This window comes from Chelmon rostratus, chromosome 2 (genome assembly GCF_017976325.1).
Source record: "Chelmon rostratus isolate fCheRos1 chromosome 2, fCheRos1.pri, whole genome shotgun sequence".
Taxonomy (NCBI): Eukaryota; Metazoa; Chordata; class Actinopteri; order Chaetodontiformes; family Chaetodontidae; genus Chelmon; species Chelmon rostratus.
The window spans coordinates 14822529-14845610 of NC_055659.1; the positions used below are offsets into that span (position 1 = coordinate 14822529).

The following is a 23082-nucleotide window of genomic DNA, read 5'->3' on the forward strand; positions in this document are numbered from 1 at the left end:
ACCCACACAATCAGCGGCTGTTTCAATTCAAATTTAATTCAAACTATATATACACACACATCAGCATATTTTCAATGACATTTCAACATACATGACATCAAAGATCAAAATGACCTATACTGTAATACTAATCCTGGCTATATTCACATGTTAGAAATCTTCGGAGTAAAAAGAAGCTCCAGGATGTTCTTTCAAAAGGCTTACATATTAATTTGCTAGCCAAGACTTCTGAAAAGCCTCTCTCCACCATCAGATGTGCTGCTGAATGGGCAACAACTCAAGTTCTTGCAAAAAGCACGTATCTGATTTACTGAGTCACACGCTAACATGGCGCTACCAATGGAGACACAAAGGTCCTGCTAGTCTCTCAAAAACAAAAGCAGCAGCATGGAAGGGTTTTTGTGAATGGGGTATTCATTACTGATCAATAAGATGAGCCTTAAAAAAAACCCTGAAGCCATTCATCCACTGTCAATGACTTCTGATTTATTAGTTGGGATTCTCTTGAGCTTTGAGTCAAGCTAGTTCGTAGTACTTCCCTGTCTTTGGATCAAAATAGCAGTTCAGGCAAGGATCATAGAGCAGATTCAAATAATCGTCCTCATTCTCCTCTTCATTCACAGGCTCATCCCGTCCTGTAACAATGCAAAGAAATCACTCTGCAACACTTAGAAGTAACTGCTCAAAACATACATGTATACCAGTGCAGCACTAATTCAACTGAATGAAGTTAAAATATGTAAATGTAATACGTATACTGCTTTTTCTATATAGAGTGGCACAGCCATGCCAGATATGAATAAGGGCCTCCTCTATTAGCTGTTGCTGGAATAAAATCAGAAGCGTGGATGGCGAGGTGACCTTCAGACTCAGGTGGATTTAAAAGTTTTCTGCCGCTGCCATTTTTTCTCTCATCAATCAAGACCTAAGACACCCAGACCCTGTACCACATTATGAAGCTGTAAAGAGATTCCCTGTAATCCCCACTACTTTAAAGCATGTGAATTTAGCTGCTAAATTGACAGGCAGTGAAATGCTAAAAAGGTTATGGAATGCTCCGGGAGGAACATTTTATCTTATCAGAACTTCGGCGACGATAATGAAAACTAATTATAAGACACATTGTGTAAGAGGTTTAAAAATGATGTTGTAAACCGAAAAGGTTTCATCAATTAACCTTGTCGATGTGTCTAGGGGGTGCAGACCTGTAATGAGCCTGTCTCTTTTGACCTATGGAGTTATGTGGAGGACAGAGAGCTCCACTCTCATGGGGTTTTTACCCTTAATTAGATACAGTCTCACATGCCCCCCCCCCCTGCTGAGATCAGTCCCTGGGTTAAAGCGTAACATTTTTGTAAGCTTTGACACCAGTGAATGTTTCCATTAGTGCTATGCATTTGCACAATTAGTGGGGTTAATGTTAAAGCACTGTATTGTTTGCTGTCTGCCTGACTTTAAAGGACATAAAAGAGCGTCTGGGGGCAAAACCGACCAAAATTAAGGTTACTGTACCTCCGATTAGATTTTCCTGATTGTTCCATGTGTTGCCTGACCTTCTCTGCTGGCTGGGAGGCATAATAGGAGGGCTGAGCACATCCATCCACTCCCTATGGAAAAGACCATAAAGGCACACAGTCATGACAACACATGCCATTACACTCCCCATCCTCCTACTGTACCCCGCACATCAAATTGCCTCCATGTGACATTTTAACAATGAAGTCCCATCATCGCGCGCTCTCAGAAGCCCATCTAAGCTTCCATCGTCCTTGAGCCACTTCTCCTGCACACTTAGCCTCTCCGCCTCACAGTTTTAGCTGAAGGATCATTTATTAGATTCTGACTCAAGCTGTGACTTCCAAGTGTCCACATTCTGGCCCAAAGTGGGGGTCTTAACCTTGAGAGCAGGACTTCCTTTCACTGTCAATGAGTTTATCTTGCCGGTGCTGAGAAGCACAGAGGCTGCGACTATACATCAATCATTCTCTAGTAGAGTAACACACTGTTCTTTTGCAGGATAGAGGAAGAGGAAAAATCGCCACAAGATGAATTATTACGTGCGAGCAATGCAAGATTAATTTGTTAAACAGCATTCATAATCATCTTAGGTTATACATCAGTTGCATAGTTACAATTATCCATTTACATCTTTTGCCTCTGGTCATAACATCTCATAAGAGCACATCGTAGCACATTTAATGAGGTTCCTCTGCACAGTACTCAACTGACAGCAGGCAAGTCAAATGTTCATCTCAGCTTGTTCTGTCTCACCATCAAGAGCTGCAGTGATTGATAATGTCACTCTGCATTCATTAACCACAGCACATAATGTTTACTCAGCATAGGCACTTCTGAAGAGAGGGTGACATGTTGATACTTTCAGCAGTCTAGGTTTAAAACATTTACAATTCTAGTATCTGCTCTGATTAAATTTACTGTTGCAGACTGAACAGGATGCTGGTTTTAATGGGTACCAATGAATCTTCCTTGTCATTATTACAGTGCATACTATAATAATGTAGGTACATCTGCCTTCAGTGATATGGTGTCTGGAACTAACTGCACCAGTGATTGCATCAAGTAAAAATATCAAAGATGCCAAAGCTATCTCAAGAAACTGTTTTATAGAATATCAAGTACACATATTCTAACACCTGCATGAAATAGTAAGCTAAAATGCAGTTTTCAGCTGAATAGCAGCTGGAATAGGCCTCTACATACACATTTAAGCACTATGACTATGACTACCATAGATTAAATTAATCCCTGTGACTATAAAAAAAAGCAATGAGGCAATGAACACTTGCAAACAGAAATCTTTCCATGCATTTAAGCATGAATCAGAAATTACTTCATTTCTAACCACATGCCTTTAAAGTGATCAAGTACATTATCTCTGTTGAGGCGCTGATTTTTCCTTCTAACAAAGGCATTCACCCCACTCTAACACCCCTTTGACTGTGTGATAGGCAGGGACACAGTACAAAAGTTAATGGAAGCAATTTTCTAGGACAAAGGCCTCTACTACAGAGCTGCAAATTGGACTTCAAATTGTTAAGGGGACTTGGTGAGAGTGATTAAATTCTGAGATTTTAAAGTCATTCTAATCCAGATACGGAAGAACCTGTGATAAAAAGAATAAATTAGGTTGATTTAATTTGAGCAAGTACACTGTTTTTGCACAACGGTAAAGTATACTGAAATTAAGATTTCCATTCCAAATATCCCCCACTGAAACAGCATCAAGGCAGCTCTGTTTGTCTGACACCCTGGCAGTTGTACTGAATTTCACAATTGTGTTTATTGTAAAACAACTGAATCGCTACTCAAGGTTTCTCTGACAGCCTGATTTGAGGTTTCACATTTGGAGTCCCAGCCAAAGGCAGAAACAAGTATCACACGTAAAGGAACATGTTAAAAAATGCTAGAAAAGCCCTGGCAACATAAAGCACAATAACAGGACCATTTTGGCTGTCAAAAAAACTGTGGCTCTCAGCACTGAGGAAGCCTTGTAGTGATGCCAGGATGCTCAAAAAACAAAAAAACAAAATAACCTGATAGAATTCAATGTTGGGGTGTCTCAGAATGCAACGCCTAAAAGAAAAGGAGAGAAAACAACGACAAATCCTGTGCAGCTGCTCTTCAATATGTAAATCGAGGCTCGCTTCGATGTCTAATTTCAGTAGTACAGCTGTGGATGTTGTAGTGCCGTGTGAGACAAGTCGGGGAGTATGTTTGAGGTGTCTGTCAACAGCAATATTCATTTCAGTGGACATTCAATCAAACAGCATAACCTCACTGAATATTTTAAACAGCCCCCAAACATGTTAGCACTGATAGATGACAAAAAGAAAGGTCCCACTTGTCCTCACAGTCGATCAGATAATGAGCAATGTGATACATTTTTTAATCAGTTTCAAACAATAATACCTAAATATTTCAGTGCATGGGAGTCTACACATGTTCACACCGGGCTACCTTGCTTTTCATCAATAAAGCAAAAGTGTTTGAGAGGGGGTAGTTGCATAATTTGAGTAGCGGAAATATGATGCAATCCCTTTGTCTTGTTTTGTAACATGCTGCTTGGTTGTGTACACCCACAAAGAGATGGAGATGTGCAGAGGCAGGGCTCTGCATTAGCGGACAGCTGGGCGATGCAGGGTCTCCAGAACCTTCCGGCGGAGAACCAAGGGATTTGAGGGGGGATGAGGGGGAGGACACCATCCACATTGTTAGCAAAATAACCCCCCCTCCCCCAGCAGCAGAGAGAGTGCAGGGGCAGAGGGGTTAGGTTAGTCTAGACTACCTGACTCATCTGAGGTTTGTTAGAAGTTAGAATCTTTGGCCCCCATTGTGGCTCTCAAATATCAGTAGAGTAACTGTGCTGTGTGTTGATGAATCCATGGCGCTGTCTGTGGTGCTGAAGTAGCAGATTGATTTGTAATTGTGTCTTTTTCTCTCAGTCCCACTTCTGTCTTGGATCTGTGATATTCTCTAAACCATATACTATAAATACTCAATAATACATATTGTAGCCAATAGACTGGTGTCACCTTCATGATTAAAGTGACAAGTAGCAACGTGTAGTCGCAGAGGAGCGAGAGGATCATAGAGACACACTGATACTTGTACTATTACTTTAGTATTTCTATAATATTTCTGTGATCATTCAGTAGCTTCTGCACTACTGAAAATAAAATAAAATACACCCCACCGATCAAGCCAACTGTCCTCCTTTTGGAACATGTACATAGGAGTGTGTGTGTTTGATGCTGGTGTGGGGGCAGGGGGGTGCTCGCATTGGGCCACCCCCCTTGTTATCACTGACTGAACACATCCATACACTGCCATGGTCGGGTCTTGAATTGGATATACAGTGCTTAAAAGCCAGCTTTAGATACTACCCAGAATTTAGATTGCATAAAAACACTGTAATACGCTCCCAAAGTTAATGTGTGATATTGTATTATTCATGATAGTATTATAGTATAGTATAGGATATTATACGACTGAGAGGGTTCATCTACCCCAACCGTAAATCAGCATGAGAGCTATTTGACTTGAGCCTTAACTCTGAGCTATTTTCCCTGTCAGGTACATTACTGGCGTAAATGTCAGTTATGGCTACATTGTACATAATTGTTTTCCATCTTGCCTTGAAAACTACAAGGCCCATTTAACTTCCCTTGAAGAAAAAAAAATCCACTCTCTGACACTCTGTCACTGCCACATGACGGCAATCTGTAATGCTCAACACATGACAGAGGATATTTTCAGATGAACAGTTGTAATTTACCTTTCAGACGTACCCACTTCCTCTCATGGGCTACATAGTACTCTCCGTGTTCTTCTTAGCATTGTACATGCCTGAATATTGGATCCACTTTCCCAAATATTTAAAGTAGCAGCTCTAAGTTATTCTGCCTCCTCCAGTAATGTAACCCCATTCATCAATATGTTTTCTTTTTGAGGTTAGAACTTTAACTTTACTCTGGTTTTAACCTGTAGGCAGGTAAAACAAGGTGGAACATGTCTCGCGGCTGCTTTGCATTATGAGCTACTGAGGCTCCAGCCATGCAGAAGTCGTCCTTTGCTTCATCAATGATGGATTTCTCCTCGTATGGCTGCTGAAAGTCAGTGCTAAATAGTCTAACCCCTGTGTTTAATTTTTAAGGACTTGAACCAAAAACTATGTCTAACATTAATTATCTAGTATAGAAAAATGTCATCAAAAAGTTGCCCAACAAGCACAATAATAAGTGAAAAACAATCTCTACTTGCAAAAATGATAACAGCAGTTAAGGAGGAAGAAAACTAGCCTACCTGGCATGCTCAGTCTATTTATACTCATCAGTGAGCGAGATAAGCCCCAGTTTGCATATCTATCTGACTGTTGACATTTAGCTTTAATTCTGCAGTCACTGGGTACCATCTGATTAAGAACTTCAGGGTGAGTTTCATGTACATGCAGCCAAATGCAAATACAGGCTACCTTTTTTTTTGTCAGGAAATATATGAAATACATTAAGGTGGCTTGCTTTTCTCAACTATGGTTAATAACAACCCAGTACCCCTCGAAAATACTGGCTTTGGAGACGGCATGTCAGCGGTTTTGAAAGAAAAAGACCTATTTAGAGCCTGGCTTTGATGCACAATACATAAGAATGCAGGACGTTGTCTTGGTGTGTACATTTTATCATGAAGGTATAAACCCGGAGCTCAGCAAATGTGTCACAAATGTGTGTGGACAACTGCTTGCTTACCTGGGGTTTGATTGCAAGAGGGGGTTCATTTCCTTCTGGTAGTGGTGACCCTGATTGGCTGGCTGGATCAGTAAGGAAAAAGCACAGAGTTGTGTTAAAAATGTCACTGAATACTCAGTACTTGTAAAATGCTTCCAAAAATGATCACCATTCAGTTATTTCCATGAAGTTTAAAAGACCACTGAGTGATGGATTGGGGCATAAAAAGAATATAACATATAACATCAGAACAACCTATTTCATTCAATTTCACCCAGTAATGACAGCCATCATGTCCAACAACATCTATATAAGCTTGAATGCTTGGCAAATGTTGTCTCTCAACAGAAATTGTGTATTGCTTTACAAGATAAAGTGCAATTGTTACAGTGTACTTGGACTTTCTTGCAATTGGAATGTCGGTCGCATCAGGACTGGAACACAGACATATGAAAATGTACATTTCTATTTATTTCTACGATAACCATGAATAAATCTACTGCAACTCAGCCACAGAAGTCAACTATGTCATCATGCCACTTAAGAATTTATCTATTTCTACCAAGCGTGTCTCAAGTTTAAATGCAGGGTGAGGAGAAAAATGTCCTTTGTGTGAGACCACAGTCCAGAATATCAACTCATTTGCCACAATATCAAACAACGCAACAACGCTGCCTCATAAAAGCCAAGCTAGACAAAGACAAAACCTTTGCACAACCGCAAATTAAGCCTAAAGCTTCTGTAGTTTATGGAAATCCTTGTGCAGCCTGTTCAGGTCGAGTAAAAAAAGTCCTCTTCTATGCTGCGTGCCGCGCTAACTGGCTAACAAGTCAAGTATGTAAGATCATTGCAGAAACACACACAAAAGAAAATTGGAGAGAGCAGCGAGAGGCAGAAAACAAGGGTGAACAATGGAGGGTGAACAAACCAAGATCAAGGGATGCGTAAAATCTTATAATCTTTTCAGAATTCTAAATGTATGCTAACCGCTGTAGAGAAACAAAGGACTGAAGCTGGGTTGTATTTGTGATTGGGTCCTGTTAAGACACTAACGGCTACATTTTTTGTGAGCTGTGAGTCTGAGAGGCAGAAGATAAGAATGGTGTCACTTTCAAAATATAGTAATATTCAGCCGTAAGAAATGCAAGTGTATTACCCTCTCCATCTTGTCAAAGCTAAAGACCATATTATAGCCTCAGGAGGCTATTTAAGTCTACTGCCTGCTTAAAGGCTATTCCATTACATGACGTTGATGAAGAAGCAGTTATGTTGAAGCTGTAGCCCTTGCATTGCTTAAGTAAATTTTAGCTATCTGTGTGCGCCAGCCCCTTCTTTATGTAATCCTCTTCTAAAAATAAGACAGGACCTAAATTTGTACCCTGTGGAATTCTGCAGCTAATATGCACTGATGATGATGAGTTACCTGTGGGGTGATGGAGAAATTTCTTTTGGGGAGGTAGCAGCTGAACCACCTCGGTACTGTAGCTATAATATTAACCCAATGCCTCAAATGGTCATTTAAACTTACAAGAAGTAGAGAATCAAAGGGTTCACTTAGGTCTAAAAGAATTAGAAGCACATCTGCTTCTAATAGAAGAACATTACTTATTTAGAACAGACATCACCTCTTAATCCAGCAGCAAAATGTGGCTGGGAGTGTGAGCACAGCTGCCTGTAGCCGTAGATATGATGACTTACCTGAATCACAACCTGCTGTACAGCTTCCCAGAAAAACCCAGAATAGGTGTTGGCTAAGAGGTTGCTACACACCACGTATGGCTAAGCCTAGATCCAAGTCCTAGTTACCCCTGTTGTCTGACCAGTCTCTTTGACTGATGCTCAAACATTTAGCTTTTAGATGCTCCCCTTCTACTTGTCCACCTCTGTGCATCATCTCTTATCCTGCACACTGGGTCAAACAATGCTACAGAATCCAGTGAACCTGAAGGAGCTCCACTTGTCTCCGATCAACACTGCCATCCACTTTATGACCTCTGCCCTCTGGTATGGAGAAAAACCAGAGGAAACCTTCTGCCCAAAACAGATGATTGTAAAACTGTGCCACACAGCATTTCTGGGCTGCACAGACTTGTTTAGCAATAAAATTCAACAGCACAGTGCAAGCTCCGCAAATTTCTTTATAATAGCCATCTTACTGCCTTATTTATCATGGCAGTTTCAAGGTGATGGCTGATGGATCAGCTCCACTTTAGTGATTGTTTTCCTGCTTTTTATTCTGTATATGTTATTTATATTGCTAACTCCACCGTAAAACTGCACATTACATTAGCGAATCGGAGACCTATCGCTACTCTTCCTCCTATTATTATTTCCTTTGCTAACATATCTAACCTTAATAACCCTCACTTGATTTTAAGAAAGATCTTTGTACATCTTTGAAATATTTTTTACACCTCAATATAAGGAGCTTGCTTCCAACTGTGTTATGAAGTGAAAGTACACCAGACGGACCTCATAGAAGCTTGGCTCAACGCCAGTGTTCACATGCAGACATAAGTCATCAGATTGCATGTGATTTGTGCTCTTCAAACTGTCATGAATAAAAAAACATATCGGATCTGAACATTGCCTTTGAAGTGACAGGAAAAGTAAAGGACTGGATTATGCAGTGTTGTTTCACTGTATAATTACTTAACTCTTCTCCAGAACGTTAATTATGATGCTGTGAATGTTGACGCTAGGGGAAATACTCAGAATAATTCCACACTGTATTTACCACCCTCTATGGGAACTGTGAACCTATCTTGGAAAAAAAAATGGGAGATTTTCTAATAAACTTGCCCTCATTGCTGTCATTCGTGTTCCATACAAAACATTTAGAATCAAGAAATAGATCACATCCCAGGCTTTCACCCCTTACCTTACTCATGCTGTTTGAAACAGAAAGATATAATGATGTACTGTGAGAGCTCCTGGCACAAACACTGTCTCATCATCTTTATATGGAAAGCGAAATCTGACAATTACCTACTCTAATTTCTACGGTATCAATCGTAGATTCTGTTTTTCCGTTTATTAAAATGAGATTGGATTTAGTCCTTCACACTGCTCTTGTCAGGAATTAGTTGTGAAAAACACTCGCTTTTTATGTGGAGTGATACGGTTGAAACTTTTAATTAACGTTTCATCCGATCAAAAGATCCATTAAGAGCTCACCTATATGTCAAAACTAACTATTCAACTTTGCTTCTGGAGTTCATTTTAGCCGACACAAATTCACTGTGAAGGAAGAAACATCCAATTTTCAAGCCAAGAGGGAGTGAATATTTTATTCTAAAATGATTTTTGGCTGGAGTTTTACTTTTTGAGTGTTTTCTTTCTTCTGTCTGTCATCTGTAACATCATGGGCCAACAGAGAAAAAAAAAAACCTCGAAATTCTGACTTGACAGTTCTGACTACAGCCATGTGCCCACAGAGAGGATAGGTATCAAACCCAGAACCACATATTGAGGTGTCTGAAATCCAGATTCACACAATCAAACAATCTACAAGGTGATTTTTTATTTTTTTTGTCTTCAACCTAGTAACCGTCGCCTGGAGGTGAAGTTACGTGGGCTGGGCTGCTATATCAGCTTTAGCAGCAGTGACACAAGCAGCAACAGCGGGGCCACTCGATTCACAGCCTCCTGGGATAAGAAATGGCTTGTCACTTCTTGTGGAGGAGTCTCACATCTCTTGTTTTGATCTTTCGCAGACACTTATGCGGTCCTTTTTAAAGTTTTATTTGTTACAATGTCACCAAAGCTATCTTTCATTTGAAGAATGACTTTTTCTGGGTGGTGTCTTTTGTAGATATCTTCCTCTCTATTTATTGGCAAGCTTTTTCTTAATATGCTGATGGTGGTGCTGTTGCCATATATATTTTGAATTGTAAAGCACTGCAGCTGATTTTGAAAACATCACTTCAGGGTTTGATGAAGTCAGATGCAAATCTCACCCCGTCCCTGTGGAAAACTGTACCTTCTGCAAGGTCTAAAGATACATGTTTTTGTTGGTGACCACATTGCTCTGTCCTCAAAAAGGAACCATGAGATGATAATCCCTGTGGTAATACCAGTATTCATTGTTTTCTGCTTAAATCTCAGTATATTAATGGATACCTGCATGTGTGGAAATGGTAACAAGCTTATTACTCGAGCATCTGCCATTATTGTATTCACTGGGGATCACACAGTGGACCCAGTAGGGCCAGGCAGGGCAGTGCAATGTGCTTATGCTAATGGCTCACAGATCAAAATGACCTTCAATAGCCAAGAGCAAACTATACCATCTTTGAATTCTAAAAAGACTTCTGGGGATAATTTCAAATGACCTAAATAATTCTTAGTCACTGGGGGAACGGTGGATATTGTGCCGGTGTACTTTTAAAAACTGTAAGAGGCCAATTAACGTGTTTCTATCTCCATAATCTTTTGTAATGCAGAAAACATGCTGGAGAAAGAGATGCATTAGCACTTTATGGTGGCATAAGTTGGGGGCTTGAAATGGAAATTAGCAAGGGTGAGGATCAACCAGGGTCAAAAAAATTATTCCACACGGGAGACAGACAGAGGGACAACCTGCTAATGATTGCAAATAGAAGATGAGCTGCACATAAGTGTCACCTGTTAGTGAATAATCAACCGAAAAAGATCAAGAGTAGCAGAGTACGATGGTACAGACCATGGAGATGTGGGTCCAGGTAGAGGTGTCGTCGCTGCTCATGCTGATGCTGACGTTACACTGGAGGATCTGAGATGTACTGAGGCCTGAGGCTCTACGCTCATCTTCCTCCTGCTCCCTTTTTAGACTCGCCAGCATTCGAAGCTCCTCATCATCATCCCCATGCACATGTAGACTGCCAAGCGAGTGTAAGTTGTGATCGCTGGAATCAACAGGCTTCAGTGTGCTGTTTTCCTCTTCCTTTCAAACAATCACCCATAAAACAGAAGTGACTTATTTGGGAGCATGCCTTGCACTTAGCCACACTCTCACACGCACCCTCAATTCACAAACTCGATACAATGTTGTGTGCAATCAACAAAATAGTGTGAATCTTAAACAGCACGCAGGAGTCCAAGACAGAGCTCAAGGCAGTGCTGCACATAATTCACTGGTTTGACCCTCTGAGGAAATGTCTTGTAAAAGTGGATCTATAGAATCCTATGCTAACTTGATTTATGACAAAATGCAAGGAAGCCTGGTGTTGCCCTGGTGTTGAATCAATGGAAGTCAATAAGCCAGGGCTGTAGGGAGGGAAACAGTCTCGTTGTCATATTTCTCTGACAAGCTTTCAGTCAAAGCCCTCACTGCATGCTGCCTGCTGGAGTTGGCACAAATCGACAGTCAGGAGCCGCATTGATGAAGGATGCTGGGATATGTCTCAGCAGTGAGTTGTGTAAATGCAGAAAGTAACAGCCAAGTGACAGATTTCCCTTCAGGCCTTGTGATCTCTCCAGTTGACTATCCTCTGATCCTAGATCTTTTCAACTGGAGCAGGGGCCTACCTCAATTTGTAACAGACCACAGTCTGATCCATCTCAGCATGGCTTTCCAAACCTTTTCACAAGTCCTCCGTGCTGTCCAAATCAGCAGTGACCACACATAATTGTGGGCAAAGAGAGACAGCTCGACTGAATACCATCAGAGCTTTTAATACAGTGCACAGTTGCCTCCAAAACCCACTCTGCACATCCTAACTGAGGACGAATATAATTGTAACTGTAAATTATGAGAATTGAGCCAAGTCCATCTACTGAAGACTCTGGGATGCAATAACAGTCACTGTAAACAAACATTTTCCAATGGAATTCAATCAAACTAATGTTTATCTAACCAAGCTGCATTAATCAATTTTCAGGGAGGAAAAACAGAAAATCATTGACTCTCTTTGTTATTCTGTTGTGATCTCCACCAGCTCCTGACAAAAATATCCAGCTCTTTGGCTCAAGTCTCCTTTTTTTTCAACTTTTTTCACCAGCGACTTCATGACATTGTCTGTCTGATGTTTGGTGCTGGGAAAATGATGTACAGTGGATTTCTCAAAGCTTTTTCTGGTAGAAACAGTTGCCTGCAGGGATTCTTGAGAGTGGCTAAGACTCAGACTAAAAAGTAAATTTGCCGACCTTTCTAACAAAAACATGCACTTAATGAGGCTTAAAGCTCTGTAGTTAATTCTCCTTGATTTTAGGACTATGAGCATCCTCAGTCATTTGATTAACATCATAAAACATAAAAAAAAAATCCTAAAGGTTTTTAGTTGATCTTTTCACCAGGACATGACTTAGAGGAATCAGTGGTGTGTTTACTCTTGTTCTTTCCTCAATGATGACATAAATCTTAAAATTAAAAGACAATAATGATGCAAATTGACAAACCCAGCTTACCATTGCAAATACAGGAGGTGTTTGTTTGGACGTCAAACTTGTTTTTGTGGATAGGTGTGACATCGATGTGACAAATAATGAGCATGTTTGCTTTGTGAGTGTAGACACAGTGAGAGGTTATCCAAATTGGCAATGTCTTTAGTGGGAATATAATGTAGCATCAAACATGAGCATCTCACAGTGGAGATAATTAGAGGTGATGGCCAATCCACAGCTATTTAGTTAAGTATGAGGTTCAAAAAATAGTCATTTATATGCTTGTCTCTTTGTCACAAACCTATATAGAGCCTTGACATTCTGGATGAACACGGGTGTTTGTTATAATGACGGATATAAGCAGTACCTCGTGCTGTGTGAAGTCATCCAATTTGACTTCTTGCAGAAGTCTCCTAGAAAGTGATACACCGCTGTTCCCATTAACAACCTGGTTCACTACCCCTGATCCAGGCGGGCCACACTTGTGTTCCTGTCTGCTGGATGTCACACTGGGCGATAGGCAGCGTGTCGGAGCTGGACTGAACTCCTTTGGTGCTGTTTGGTCCGTGTTATGAGACTCGGGATGGACTTCAAGTTGCACATCCAAAGCTGGACAGGGAGATGTGGGAGTAGCAGGGTTGGAGTCATCAATTTTCCTTTGATGCTGGAAAATGGTACAGCTATTATCCTGAAAGAAATACAGGGACTTAGTTATCAAATATTGATTTAAAGTGATTGCCACACCGTAAAAAGCGTGATTAGCCACGACCTAAGAGTAAGTGGCAGACTGTTTCTAATTTTTTTGATGTTAGCCCAACAACTCTGATGTTGTGTTCTGCCTTTAGATTGATGTGTGCTTAATAATGAGATGGCACACAGTCACTGGGATTGGCCAGGTGTTGGTAGCTTAGCTTTAAATTAACCTCACATTTAAAAAGGCTAATGACATTCTCTTTAAGTCTGCTAATCTCCCACCTTCAGACTCAAAGGTAACACGCAGTGATGTAGTTCAAAATTTGTCACCTACCAATCAGGTTACATAACACACTGTACACACGGACATTTCTCCCCAAACATCAAAGGAATACGCCACTGAAAACTAAGTTTTGAATATCAAACACTCATCCCCGTAGGCTTGAAAGATACGTGATTCGGATAAGTTTGTAACTTGCTCCTTTACTGAGGACAGCAATGGATTCACTGCAGTAACAATGGATTCCAATTGTGACCCAGTTTCATAGTGGGAAAAAAAAAAACACATGAATACTTCTCAAAAAATTCCTGAAGCAAAAACCACTTCTGTAACAGAAAACACAGGTAAACCAAATGACCAACCTTAGAACTCCACACCAATATACAGCGAGTGTAGTAGGTGCATAAACAAACACAGGCCAGCGGCACACAAAAGCTGGGCAATTAGCCGTATTGGAGAAAATATGATTGTTTTGAAACAATGTGTGGACAGAGAAAGTTTCTGCGGCCTTTTTTGAACATTTTCTTTTGCAGCGAAACTGGGTCGCAATTGGAATCCATTGTAACTGTTGAATCAAAGCTGAGCACAGCTGCCGTTGCCCACGAAGGAGAAAGCTACAAACTTTTCAGAGCCACCATTCAAGCCTAAAGGGGTCTAATGTTTCATATTCCAAATATAAGATTTTTCGAGGAGTGTTCCTTTAATGGTGTTGTTCTGCACCATCAATAATTGATCATTTGATCTAATATCTCAGCTTACTAACAGCCAGATTGCCAGCGAATCTACATTTCTTTAGTTCATAATGTAGACATTGTCTCTCATGAATTAAGCTGCTTGAAGCTTCCCTCTGAAGTGCAAGACTCTGTATTTCTTTCTTTTGCTGTCTCGTTTTGAGGTGTTTTCTTTCATCTCTAAGCTTTGTTTTGGGGTGAAAGGTTATCATAAGCCCCTTGAGGTTTTTAGCTCATCTGCTCCATATGTTATTTGTTTTGCTTTTCTTTCTCTGCTTTATCATTTTCGTAAGTGCAAGTGAATAAACAATGGACTACATTTATTATTGAAGGGCCCTCTGTGGGTGTGGCTGTGAGCATGTGGGTTTGCTGTGTGTGTGTGTGTGTGTGTGTTTGTGTGTGTATGTGTGTGTATGTGTGTTAATGGCACGTAGCAAAGCGTTGTTTTGCTAGCATTAGAGTATTAGCGTCATGACAACAATTTACTATGCTACTGCACAGTCCATTCTTTCAGTTATTATTGCATTAAATTAACAGAATTTCCCTGAAAATATAACAAACACTACCTCGGCCTACTGCATCTCATACAATTTGAACTAGTTCATATGCTGAACGTTCATTGCTTTGTTTTGCTTTTAATATTTCTCTATGTTTTAGAACAAACGTTAGCTCAAAAGAATTGCATGAACCTGATGCAACACCTTGAAAGATGATATTGCTCCAAGTTGAGAAATGAGCAACCTGCCACAAATGAATGAAAATCAAAATCAGGCCAACTTGTGTCAGAGGGCTACGAACCACGCTCTGATTTATCAGCATAGCCAGGGCTGCAGAATATGGTGGCATGCCAAGCAAAAGCTTTCAGCACTACAAAAGCTCAGGTGATATTTGAAAAATTGTCTCTTAGCCTCTGTCGCATGTATTGCATTATATACTGTACAGATATTTAAGCCAAGCTGGCACACGTGGCCTTAGAAATATGTTGCATGTCTCAGTTAGGGGTCCAGTCTCAGGCCTCCAGTGTAGTTAATGCCATGTCTGGCATGAGCACACCTTTTTTTATGTACACCTGTAAACCTTTTTGGAAAGTCAACAATTTACACAGATGAGCGTTTCAACATTTTGCTTCCTTTCACACATCTTCAGACAATGATTTCTTGCTTTCTTTAAGGGTCAATGCTTTGCTGCTTACTCTCTGCTCAGCTTACATTATTTTGCTAATGTCCTTGTTTTTTCGCTAAAATCATAGACAGCAGCTTCTTGGCAAATCATTGGGATGTTCATTTATGAAGGACACAGAAGTCTACAACTATGTATTTTTTAACACCTTTATTACTTCTTCATGACTACACAAGCATGGCCTACAGACAGCGCAGGCCTTTTGTTGTGTCACGACACACTGCAGCGACTGAAAACCTGGGATTAATAGACCCCTTTTCCATGGACGACTTTCACAGTCCTCACCGGAAAATTGCAGTGCCCGAAACTAAGATCCACCGATTAGAAGTGAAAGTGGAAGTGAACGGACTGTGTGGGAGTGATACCACTTCACCACGGGCTCAAAGCAGTAAACATCAAGAGAACGCTAACACAAGGCTAACTAACAGAAACAAGACTACTAAGAAAATGGAGGGCTGTCTGGCAATAAATCTGCAACAGTGCACCTCTCTGAAATCCTCCTGATGCAAACCCTAAGCATAAATCACTTCCCTGGGACACAGCAAGACGAATGACAGCCATAGCTCAGCATCCTGAGATTCTGATGCGACTGTCTTGTCTGCACCACCATGCAGGCAGAATGCCTCAGCCACCACTGTGCTGCAAAAGAAGACCTAGCTACAAACCTTCCCACCAAGCAAGTGCACAACATGAATTTGATTTGAACCACTGCTGCAGGACCCTGGATCTTCGTCAGATGACCTGGATAACCTCTCATCCTCACACAGCAGGGAACAGGCTGAGAGTAATTGTGAAAGCAAAATGCAACAGATCAAGCCAACGACTGGGCCCCCAACTCTGATTGTGGGTGTCTTTGCTATTAAAGATGTAAAAAGCATAAGCAGTAAGAACAGTAAAATAAGCAGCGTGCCCAAGGATGTGGTCTCTGACATAATAGAAAGAAAGGCACATATTCTGTCTGTACAACCAACTGTGAAAAAAACCATAGTGCACATAGGGACTATTGACAGAGTGAAACGGCAATCAGAAGCACTGAAACAAGCTCACTGATTTATTGAACACACTCATCTCCTTGAATGTTGCGTTGTTTATCAGTGGCCTAGCACCACCAGTCAAAAGAGGAGTTAAGAGATTCAGAAGACTTCTGGCACTGATAACATGGCTTTCAAGTGCTAGAGTACACAACATTGACAATTTTGACTTTTTTTTAGAGCAGATGGAATTTGCCTCAACAAGTAAGGAGTAAAACTGTTCATCTCCAATCTATTCTACTTCCTGTGTCAACCATCTGCTCCCTCTTCCAAGGACAAGAGAAATCAAAACAAGACAACACATAACACCACACACCAGAAACCTTGAAGGAGAGCAGCCATTTCAGCCAGAAGAAATGGCCTTAGTTTAAAACAGTTCGTACAACTGGTTGTGCACAAAACACAGCATGCTCTTGCTGATATCAGATGCCAAGCTCCGACCCAGTGCACCAGACGTTTTCTCTATTCCTGTCTTGATAGGTAATAGAAAGGGAATAGTGCCCTCTTCTCAGTCATCAATTCTAGCTAATCTGTAATCCATTTCCTTGATTTTTCACTCTACCTGTGGACGTACCGGCCTGTCTGTCTACGCAAGGTTTCTGGTTTAATTTTTATAATTTATTTTTCTCGTTTTTATCCATCTATGTGATGAGCCTCTGCTTCAGGCATAAAACAAAAAAACAAAAGAAAAATAATATACATATAATAATAATATACATATAATCTGGAACTGATGCTTTTAACTGAAACTTGGCTAGATAATTGTGGCAGTGCACTTTTCAATTATTCAGCCTTTCCAAACTTTAATTTTATAAATGCCTCTTGATTTGACAAGAAAGGTGGCGTTGATCCTATATTTTACACCTCCCCTCTGCTCTGCTTTCCCCGCCCCATCTTCTCGCTCTGCCAATAGGAAGAGAACCAGGAAGAGGAAGTTTAGATAAGGTGGCGGTGTGGCCAGCCAGAGTCTCTCTTTGGGACCATGCGGCCTGTTCAGGTGAGTTTGCGTTGTAAGATACAGAGTTGGCTTGTTTTTTTGATCTTTTTGGTTGTATTCCTGTTTTGTTTGCTTCTTGAAGGACATGGTAGGGTTTGTTGCTTCTTGAAGAAAATGTTAGAAGAGGCTGTTAAATCTAGTCTGTGGTTTAGGCCTCCACCTTCAGCACCCTCTAAATTTTCCACCCCCTACCCGAACAAGGGTCTGTATCCAATCCCTACTTTCATCTTTTGACTCTACCTCTTTATTTTCTACCCCCTACCCGAACCAGGGTTTGTATTCCCACCCCGCTTTTTTGGTGCAGTTGGCGAGAGGCAGGTGTAGATGATGGTAGTGTGGCAATCGGCAGTTACATGTGGCATCTAGGCCTGTGGTAGCATTGTGGCAGCTAACAATAGCTAAAGCGGTGAGAGTATGATAGTATCTTAGCAGTTAGTATTGGTAGCTAGCAATTAACATTAACAGTATAGGTGAATCTAGCTTTATTGTCTTCTTCTGTTCCTCTTAGCAGGTAGCGGTTAGCACGTAACATTAGCTAAATGGTAGCATCGGAACTGTATTGTCTTCTTCTGTTCTTCTTAGCGGTTAGCATTAGCATTAGCAATAGTTAAATGGTAGCATCGGTACTGGCCACTACCTGGAGCATCTCTGGGTCAGTTGAACGTGGTGGTGCTGTTTGGATTGTGTAGGAGCAGTGTGAACTGGCACTAGGGGGGGTGACTCTGGGACGCCGGAGTTCACTGCCTAACCTCCTGAAGGTGTAGTGGGACTAAGTAGGCGAAACACTGTTGAAGGGAGGTTTCCACCTGATGACCCCCAGAGACGTGTTAGGAATCACTGCTCTTTGGCAGGTATAGAGGCAGATTAGGGCTCCAAGGTTCTTCACTGAGAATGAATCCTCTTTTTGAGCACAAGTATCTTGTGTTTAAATTAACTTTAAAACTAATTTCAATGCAAGCAGTTATCATGTAGTGATTTTGCCTGTTTTGAATATCTTTGCACTGTGTTGAAGCTCACACCAAAAATCCTGCTGTTAACAATTTACAGACCTCCAAGGTCCTCTACAAACTTTGTTGATACGTACACTGAGCTGCCTTCTGTTATCTCTCGTCAGGGACAACAGTTAAATCTTTTTTACGGAAGCTACGTCTATGTCAATATGCTTAACATCAGACTCTGTTGATTCCCTCTGTGATCATTTTGACTGTGAGAGTTCTGAAAGTTATTGACACTATTGCACCTGAAAAGGTACAAATTATCTCTGGCAAGCAGAAAGCACCATGGAGAAACACCCCACCTGTCACAAGTCAGAATAGACAATGCAGAAAGCTGAGCGCAAATGGAGAAAAATTAATCTTCAGATTCACTACGTCATCTATAAAGAAAGGCTTCATACAATTCTGAAATAAATAAGGAAAAATAAGCCTTCTTCTCTAATATCATCAAAAGGAATACCAACAATTCTCGTGCTTTATTTACTGTTGAGAGGGAAACTAATCCCCCAACATGGTTGGTGCCTCCCTTCTTACCTCTCAAGAAGTGTAATAAGTTTGCATCATTTTTTGTGAAACAAGTCTAGGTCGAATCTAGTATAAGGCTAGGTCATGTATGGTCAATACACAACATGCTTTGAAAGAGAACTTATTCTGTTTTATAGTGATTTCCAGTTTCATTCCCTCGTGATTAATATCAGGTACTGTACTGTCTGAGTTCCATCTGTGTGCATAGGATGTACTGTGATGCTATGGTGCTATTGTGCTGTGACAAAGTGTGTCGGCATGGACCGTATTCCTTATCCCACCAACAACAGACTTAGAGAGTGAAGCATATATGAAATAAAAGACACTATTGATAAAGGTACTAAGGCACTAATAAAGGTACTAAATGACATTCATTGGCATACTGACTCATGTAAAACGTTAGCTGGTTCAGATTGCTGATCATGCCTACGTAGATGACACTCACATTTGCTTAGCTCTCTCATTAAGTAACTATGAACCATTAGACTCACTCTATAAATGGTTAGAGTAAGTAAATAACTGGATGAATTAAATTTCCTTCAGTTCAATAAAAACAGAAATCATTATTTATCATCATGTATTTGACAACAAGGAGGAAACAATTTAGAGAAATTCATTCATGCCTTAATTTCCTCCAGGGTTGACTTGTGTCTCTTGTTTGGTCTTCCCAAAAACGCTTTACAACAACTACAGACAACTTTAGCTCATTCAGAACACTGCTGCCAGAAGTGAGGGCATCAATCCTGTTATTGAATCTTTACACCTGCATATAGTTACTGGAGCTGCTGCTAGTTTGTAAATCTATCAACAATTTTGTGAAAATACCTTTGTTATTTCATTGAAGAATATACTGTAAACCCAGTAGGGCCCGCAGATCTTTAAGAATTATTCTACTGGTAGTACGTTGAGTCAGATCCAAACAGGGTGAAGCTGCTTTTAGCCACAACGGTGCACAAACATGGAAAGCTCCTGATGATTTCAAATGTGCCCCAACTGTATCCACTTTCAAATATAAATAAAAACTCTGCTGTTCTGTTGTGCCTTTGATTGATTGGTTTCTCTACGGCAATGTTTTTTCCTCTGTTGAGTTCGGGGGCAGCTTACAACTTATCAATGCACTGTAATAGCACTGTAACTGTATGCATGAAGTTAAATTGTTTCAGGAACATTATGATGTTTTAATCTCACAGTCTATCTGCGTAGGTGCAGGAGCACAAATACACAAACCCTATGACCTCTGACCTGAAGGAAAAACTGAAAAACCCACCCTCTTAAAAATATTCTTTCTAAATATGTCATTAGGGTTGGAAGCAACAGTCTCTTGTGAGAACATATGAGTTTTGGATTTAGATGTTTACATGATCTGACCATGTCTGTGTTGTTGTGTAACTGAAATGAATGGACTCATTGTAGAGTAGTTCGGTCCAAAGGGGGTCTAGGCCTCTTTGTGTCCTGGAAATGTTGATATTATATCTGCACAACAAAGGAGCTTATGTGTGGGGGAGCTTGATCACACGACCTGACGTACTGAGTGGCTTGAGTGTTAGGATCATGTATTACTTTAGATGTGCTCCACTGTCATACAGTTTTGAAAATGAAGGCATTGATGTTATTCTGTGTTAATGGATTAATCAATATTGGAAGTTCTAAGTGTTTCCCACTGTTTTCATGACATGGCAGTTGAATGAGTAAATATCCTACTTGCAAGCGTGTAGCATTCAAATATTCCTCTTTAAAGCTGGGGGCCAGATCTTCTCGCCACACAAAGGAAGTCATTAGCAATCAATGCAGTCCATCAGAAGAGCACAAAGGATGGATCTTTTTTCCAAACACACCTCTTAGACTATAAACACTTTAACAGCGCTTGTTGGGCTGTGTTCTATTTTTCGTCTCCTCTGCTCTCCGGCCTTTTCTTTCAAGGCCCCTTTTTTCTTTCTGCCCCTTTTGGCTTTTCTTTGTTCCTGCTGGTCTTCCCGCTCCTTGGCCTCTTCACTGTATTTTAAGATGACGCAAGACGAGCGGAACACACGCTGTGTGTGTGTGAGGCCTCAGCTAGTCTGAGATGGATTCATCCTCCTGAGGAATTACTGACCCAGCCGCTCTACTGAACCTACAGCAATTCTCATCTGGCTGTCACCTAGGATCACTGAGTCTGCTTTGCCATTCGCGGCTCTTTCTGGGAAGTTCGCTTCATCATCAGCCATCATCACTACAGAAACAGTAGGCACTAAGAAGGGATGTCGGTTTCTGTTAATTTTGCTCTTGACACCCATTAACTGGTAACTCATCAGTTATTTTTTAAGAAAAAAAGCAAAATGATTGGCAACACAAGAGGCACTTTCCTTTTAGCCCGGCGCTTCACTGCCTAACCAACACAGCACAGTGGACTTCATCTTTCAGTCAGGACTGTTGAAGTGACAGGTGGCTGTGTGATGTAGCTTTCATGTGTGAGAGCTGTCCAGCAGTTGGTGGTCAGTGCTAGCTCATCTGCCCAAGCTTTGTTCAGTAGGCTTCAGACTGCGGAGAATATTCAGTTAAAGCAGATTTGTAAGGCTGTTTGTCCTAATTGTTCTCCATGAAGTTAGCTGGAAGTGATCAAATGTAGCCCTAGAGCGTTTTATGTGGCGTGGGCATTGGACTCCAAAAAAAGTAGCCTTTTAAATGTTACATTGCTTGTCAGCAACCGATCATACGGTAATTTAGGAGGCAATCTGGCCTTGTGCACTCTGATTAATCTGCTATACACCAGTCATAATTTTGTTTTTATGAACACTCAACTCCTGGCAAGAACACTTGGAGGAATCCAAGTGTTCTTCACTACTGTTTTTGAAGAAAGAAATAATGGGACTAACAGGTAAACCAGTGACGTATTTCCTTTCTAAACAAGCAGCATGTGACAGATCTAATTTATGCAGATGTGATACTGTTACATATTCAAAGAAACTTTAAAATGTTACATTTGAGAACAGACTTTGGTGCTCTGGTAGGAGGTAGAATGAGGCCTCACCTCACATTACCTTTTTCTTTCATTTTGAATCTGTGAGTCTTGGTGGTTACTAATACACATGAATTAAAATGTCTCCTTTCTGCCACGTATCATCTGGTCGGAATCTGTTCAGTGAAATGTTGAAGAAACATAACTTGTATATCAGACTGATTGGTCTGTTATAATTTACAAACTGAAAATCTACAATTTGGGACTTTGTGAGTGCAGCAGCTCACCTACAAACCTGGACATTGTGTCTTATCAATCATGACAATATTGTATGTGCTGTAAATGGTCAAATCTCTGAATATAAGTCAGTTTATACCAATACACCAGAATAACATAAATAATTCATTTCTTTCCTTTGGTGTTTCTGTCTAACAGTGATAAAAAAGAGGATTTACTACTGATGTATTACAGCAGGTTTCATCAAGACAGACAAAACAAAATATCAGGTTGGAAGCCATATACACAGTATAATATTGTTGTATTGTTATATATATCATTATATTTAAGATAACAGCTTGCTAACAAGGTGGCCAAGTTCAATGTTGGTATATTGAGTCAATACATGCATATAAACAATGCACATTTCTTTACCTAATTGTTATCCTTGTTAATTGTTATTAACGCAAGAAACCAAACACACTGAGTCTCCTGACCAGTGATTTCCTGCCACAGTTGCTGTTATTGAGGAAACAAATCTTTATTAGTATTTTGCCACACAGACAGTGTTAATTTGGTTTGTACTCAAGCAAGTTGGTGCTGACATTTCGGAAAAGACTGAAATTTAATATTTATGTTAATAATACTGCTTTTAAACAGACATGTGTTTCTCCTATTGGCGACTGAACTGCAACAACTGAGGTTAAAATTGTTTTTTAGTAAACCAGCAGTAGTCTGGTAAAGTTATGGTAAATAGCCGAACTGAACATTTGAAAAAAGCAATCAAACAATTAAAAATGCCCTGTGATGCTCCAACCATATTTCATAAAGAAGTGGTGGAGATGATTTTAATGTGTCAATTTGAAGAAGTGATCCTTTAAACATCCCCTGCTCA

General features: G+C 40.5%; 1 protein-coding gene across 2 annotated transcripts in view; it reads right to left on the reverse strand.

Moving 5' to 3' along the window:
- Positions 1-516: 516 nt before the first annotated feature.
- Positions 517-23082, reverse strand: part of cfap20dc (CFAP20 domain containing) — a 34616-nt gene continuing 12050 nt past the window's right edge. The window contains exons 13-17 of one of the 2 annotated variants that reach the window (XM_041961916.1): positions 12958-13293; positions 10927-11166; positions 6264-6325; positions 1513-1607; positions 517-635 (exon numbers count right to left, since the gene is read on the reverse strand). In XM_041961916.1, coding sequence (XP_041817850.1) covers positions 517-635; positions 1513-1607; positions 6264-6325; positions 10927-11166; positions 12958-13293 — 852 coding nt within the window. The remainder of the gene's footprint in view (positions 636-1512; positions 1608-6263; positions 6326-10926; positions 11167-12957; positions 13294-23082) is intronic. The other variant, XM_041961924.1, reaches the window with a different exon arrangement.